Source organism: Bison bison, unplaced genomic scaffold (genome assembly GCF_000754665.1).
Source record: "Bison bison bison isolate TAMUID 2011002044 unplaced genomic scaffold, Bison_UMD1.0 scf7180017864180, whole genome shotgun sequence".
NCBI lineage: Eukaryota > Metazoa > Chordata > Mammalia > Artiodactyla > Bovidae > Bison > Bison bison.
In genome coordinates, this window is record NW_011494752.1 from 7,132,068 (window position 1) to 7,137,227 (window position 5,160).

The 5,160-nt window shown below is 53.0% G+C and overlaps 1 protein-coding gene across 28 annotated transcripts in view; it reads left to right on the top strand.

The window, feature by feature from the left end:
* The window catches only part of CACNA1G (calcium channel, voltage-dependent, T type, alpha 1G subunit), a 61,903-nt gene that overhangs the window by 4,327 nt on the left and 52,416 nt on the right, over positions 1 to 5,160 (top strand). For all 28 annotated transcript variants that reach the window (XM_010842810.1, XM_010842803.1, XM_010842806.1 and 25 more), the window contains exons 2-4: positions 3,265 to 3,376; positions 3,516 to 3,649; positions 4,023 to 4,120. In XM_010842810.1, the coding sequence (XP_010841112.1) occupies positions 3,265 to 3,376; positions 3,516 to 3,649; positions 4,023 to 4,120 (344 nt within the window). The remainder of the gene's footprint in view (positions 1 to 3,264; positions 3,377 to 3,515; positions 3,650 to 4,022; positions 4,121 to 5,160) is intronic.

Below are 5,160 nucleotides of genomic sequence, written 5' to 3' on the forward strand. Positions count from 1 at the left end.
CCCCAGCCTCTCCGGAGGCAAATGAGACAAGCACCCCACCTTCCCAACGAGTACTAGGAGGCCAGGATTCCTGGGTCCAGGCCAGTTTCCTCTTTAGCGCTCCTTAGTCTCAGATTTGCAGGCTCCTAGCAGGGAATGGGACAGCTGGGGGGCTGCTTCCCTTCTCAAGCATGCCTTGTCCCAAGCCCCCATACCCCTGGAGGTGGTCCAGCTCTACCTTCCTCTCCCTTATAGCTGCCTAACTAGGGAAAGGCTCTAGATAAAGCCCCACAGAGAAGACTCAGTTGTGCAGATAACACGCTCTAGTTTTTTTCTTGTAGGGAGGAGGGGGGAGGGATGGAAGTGGGGTTCCTCACCCTGCCATTTCCTTTTTCTCTGCTTTTGATGGTGGGTTGTTGGGAGAAGAAAGATCCTCCCTTCTCCTACCCACCTCCCCCTTTGGGATCCACTCCAGCCCGGACAGTCACCATAGCAACAGTAGACATGTGACTGCACAGGTCTCTCACAGTCACTATGGCAACCAGTGTCCCCCATTCCCCTGGTTACTGTGGAGATTTGTCACATGGTTCCCCCCTCCCGAAGCTGATAACCTGTGGGTCTCCCCACTTCCCCATCCCTGCATGAGGATAAGACAGAAGCCTGGGCAAGGGGAGTTCATATGTGAGAGGGTCCTTTTTGTTACCATGGCAACAAATCCACACCACCTGGTGACACATCCTCCTGTTGTTATGGCAACAGAGGAACATCACACAGTGACATACGGCTATATTCTCAAGGAAATAAACCCTACCCTGACAAGGGTGAAAAACCCCCCATCTCCATTAATTATTCCTCAGTTTAGATTGTCCCAAGTTTGCCTGTGCTCTGGGGTTTCCGCTTTCCGTTTATGTTTATCTATAGGGAAGGGGGAGAGGTGAGAGTGGCAGGATGTACCTAGAAGTAGGGTGAATTGTCTATGGGGGCTTTTAAGAAGGGGCTTCCATTGCTAAGAGCTGGAGGTGGGGGTATTTGCGGGCAGACTCTGGCTCTAAGAAGCCTCAGCATGAGCGTGTGTAAGGTGTGGATAGAAAGATGGATAGCTCCTTTACAGTGCCATTTCTCCCCACCCCACCCCCAGTTATCAGTAATTTATCGCTGTTGAAGCAATTAAGGTAGGAAAACATGAATGGGAGATACATCTGGCTTCTAGGCAGGGATATTGATTGATTGATCCATTCATTCATTCATTCATTCTTCCCATGTATTGATCATCTGCTACAGGGCAGGCACTACTCTAAGCTGTGTAGGGGCTTGGATGTATCAGAGTGCCCCTGCCTCAGCGAGGGAGATGAAACGAGGGCACAGATGATGTGATGGACTCACTGCCATTAGGGAGGTCCAAACAGGTGTCCCAGGAGCTCCTCTTTCCAGGAGAGCTACCCACCTCCCCTCCATGTGGAGACATCTGCTCATATGGGTCCCTTCCAGAACCTCTTCCCTACAGAAGAGAGGAGGGGGCTATCTTGGGGAAAGCGGGCCAGTTCTTGAAAGTAATTGTGTCCTTCCTTTTCCAGATGATGGTCCCAAGGGAGCTCCTTCCCTGTCCCTTTATTCCAGGGTGACCCCTGGCTCACCCTCATTCTGGGGAGAGATCCACTGGGCTCTAGCTCTACTCAGGAAAACAGCTCCATGGAAACAGAGCACTCCTTTGATTTCCCCATTCCATCTACTTACCCCAAAAGCCTGGAAATTTTTTTTAACTCTTATTCATGTGAGGATGTGAGGTTAGGGAAATTGTAGTGCTTTGGGAAGTTTGGGTACCTGTCAGTGGAAAGGGATGTGAGTCAGGGAAAACGGCCTGGGTGATAGGAGGGGGTAGGAGGGCTTTGAGGAGGTTGAATGTGGACTCCCAGAGAGGGAGACTGGTCTGAGGTTCAAGACAGAGATGGGGTATGGCTGGAACCAGCTTCAAGGAGAGTTCTTGGGTCCCTGGCCAAAGCCTTCTCAACTCTGAAAGTGGAGTTATGACGGGAAGATTCCATCTTCTCAGGGCCCTGACTGTTACACTGAGTCTGGCTTCTTGGGTCATGCTGTGGGCTGCCATGACCCCCTCTGCACCTTCCTCCTCGAGGCCTTCTCCTTCCTCTGACCTCCCATTTCTGCTTGCTTCTAGCCTCTTTACTCTTTCCCACCCTTCTCATGTTTTCCTTGAGAAAATGGGATGCTCAATCATTTATATGTGAGCTCGATCCCCAGAACTTTCTAAGGTCTGGAAGCCATTTTGTACATTCTCCTGCTGAGGGCTAGAAGTGAATCCCTTAATGAAATCCACTATGTGGAGAGACTCAGGGTTTAAAAAGACCTCTTTCCCCCTTGCTGAAAAACAGAGCTTTGCTGGAGACCCTAAGAAGGAGTGGTGGTGGCATGGTCTGTATACACGGTACTGTCTGCTCTGCCCAGGCTTGTGTCCAGTACAGGGACTAGTATGTAGTGGGTCCTCATTACCTAAACGTGTGAATGTGTCTGGAGGTCATCTGAGGGCTTTGAGAGGCCAGGGGGCTGATGGGGAAGAGGCAGCCTGTGCCTGTGGTCCTGTGGCACTTGTCTGCCTCAGCCTGTCAGTTTGGTGCCAGTGTGGTCGTGACAGCCCCTTCCATGCAGCCTGAGCAGCTATGGAAGCTGCCATCCCAGATCAGAAACTTAGAAACCTCTGTCTCGTCTGGGTCTCTTCCATGACCTTCAGCACATGACTTTGCGTGGGCCTCAGTTTCCTTGAGTTCTGCAGAAGAAGGTGATCTATTCTAGCTCAGATACTTCCTGAGGCTGTTGTGAGCATCCAGTGTGGCCTGCTGTGAAAGTGCTTGGTAAACTGTAAGGCAGGCATAATCCGACTTTAGGTTTGTGTCACACATTCACATACATTATCTCATTTGCTTCTCACATCTTCCCTGTGAGGTAGGGAGAATAGGATTCGGATTCAGCAGCAAACTCTTAGTGCCTGGCATTTCCAACAAGCACGATTGATTTTATCCCCTAAATGGCTTGTGCAAATAGTCAGGATATTTGTGGCTTTTCCTACTTTACAGAAGAGGAAGCTGAGTCCAGAGAGGTGAGATGACCAAGGTGGGTCTGGGCCTGGGGGGCCAGTATGATATGTAGGCCAGCATCCTCCCAGCACACCTGGCTACATCTCAGATGGGGTTGAGAGGTCAAGCAGCAGGAGGTGCTTGGACAAGATGGTGATCGGGTTTCACCTGGCCAGCCGTTTCCTTGACCACTCGATACCTGGTTTGAGCGCATCAGTATGTTGGTCATCCTTCTCAACTGTGTGACCCTGGGCATGTTCCGGCCATGTGAAGACATCGCCTGTGACTCCCAGCGCTGCCGGATTCTGCAGGTGAGCACGTGTGTGGTGAGCGAGAGGGCAGTTCCTGATTCTGCAAGAGGCCCTGAGCCCAGAGGTGGGGGTGGGGATGGGGTGGGGGGGATTTGCCCACCCTTTTCTCAGTTTCAGCAGCCTTTTGTCCCCATATCAGGCCTTTGATGACTTCATCTTTGCCTTCTTCGCTGTGGAGATGGTGGTGAAGATGGTGGCCTTGGGCATCTTTGGAAAAAAATGTTACCTGGGAGACACTTGGAACCGGCTTGACTTTTTCATCGTCATTGCAGGGTGAGGGCCTGGAGTGGAAGAGTGGTGGATCAGATAAGTCCCTTCCCCAGGTCCAGGGTTCTAGGCCTGGCTCCCAGCCCCTGCCCACTTACAGCACTGCTTTCTCCCTGGCTGTCCACTGAGGGTCCAGGGCTGCCCTGCCTATCGTGCTCAAACCCATGCTTCTCTGAATTCCAGGGCCTCTCCATCCACACTCTTTTCTGTTCAGTCTCTGATAAGGAGTTCGTCCTTGGATTGAGGGTGGCCTTGCCCCTAGGGAGAGAGCTGGCTTTTCAGGGTCCCTTGGTGGAAGGGGAGGATTCCTCATTGACCTCTTTTGACCCTCATGGTGGCCTCAGACTCAAAGGGCTTCCCTTTGGCCCCCTCCCTGCAGGATGCTGGAGTATTCGCTGGACCTGCAGAATGTCAGCTTCTCAGCTGTCAGGACAGTCCGTGTGCTTCGACCCCTCAGGGCCATTAACCGGGTGCCCAGTGAGTGACCCCTCAGCCCTCGGCCCCTGAACAGGGAACCCGAAGAGGAAATATGGAAGTCTCAGATCCCACCCCTACCTCCTGGCCACTCACAGGCCTCATCAGGGTCTGGCACAATGAGGCAGACCCCTTCAGAGAAGGGCTCAGTGGAAATCTGGGTCACTGGAGCCAAAGGGAGCCCCCATACTGGCTGTAGCACTGTGAGATTTACCTGGAAAGGCTGTTCCCCCTCATTTCAGCCTGATTTTAGGTCCTAGTCTCAGGAGGTCTCAGATGACCTGTTCCCTTCAGCTACACTACCCTCCCTCCAGTGGAAGAGGGGTGGGTGGGAGCAGGGTAGAGAGCTGGCAGGCCAGGAGAAATGGGTGCAAAATGGGACGGCCTTTTCTAGCCAGAGCCACGTCTCATGCAGTCTGGTTCTCGTTGGAACCGCAGTGGCCACACTGAGCATGGCTTCTCCCAAGACAAGGCCGCTCCATGCCTCATCCTCCCGCCTATGTCCCTTTCCACCCCCTTCCAAGCCGCTGCAGCAACTGACTGCCGGGACCATTATCTAAATTAAACCGCATTGGTTTCTGAGCCAGCCAGGCTTTGGCAGCTCCAGCTCCCCCCACATCCCGCCCCCCACCCTTGCTCAGGCCCCCATCGCAACTCCCCAGCCTACACAAACTGCAGATGGTCTCTGCTGCTGTCCCAGTGGGGTGGGTGGGGGCATGTTTCTGGGGCCCTGTGTCTGTTGTAGCAGTAGCCCTCTTTGCTGCTTGTGCACATGTACCTCTGTGTGGATGTGGATGTGTGTCAGGGTGGGCAGAGGTGCTTAGTGTGTCTTCCAGGCATTGAGGTATGTTGGTGTTAACGCGATCTCCAGACAGAGGCATGCCTTCTCTTCTCTCCCACCCCAGGTGATGGCTGGCAGATTTATAGGCCTCTAACTACCAGTGTAATTCCCTTAATGCAAACCCTGAGGAATTGATCTCAGTTGGAGCACAGAGAAGCTGAAGGGAGCTGGGGTTGGGGGAAGGGAGAGTGACTGAGTGAGA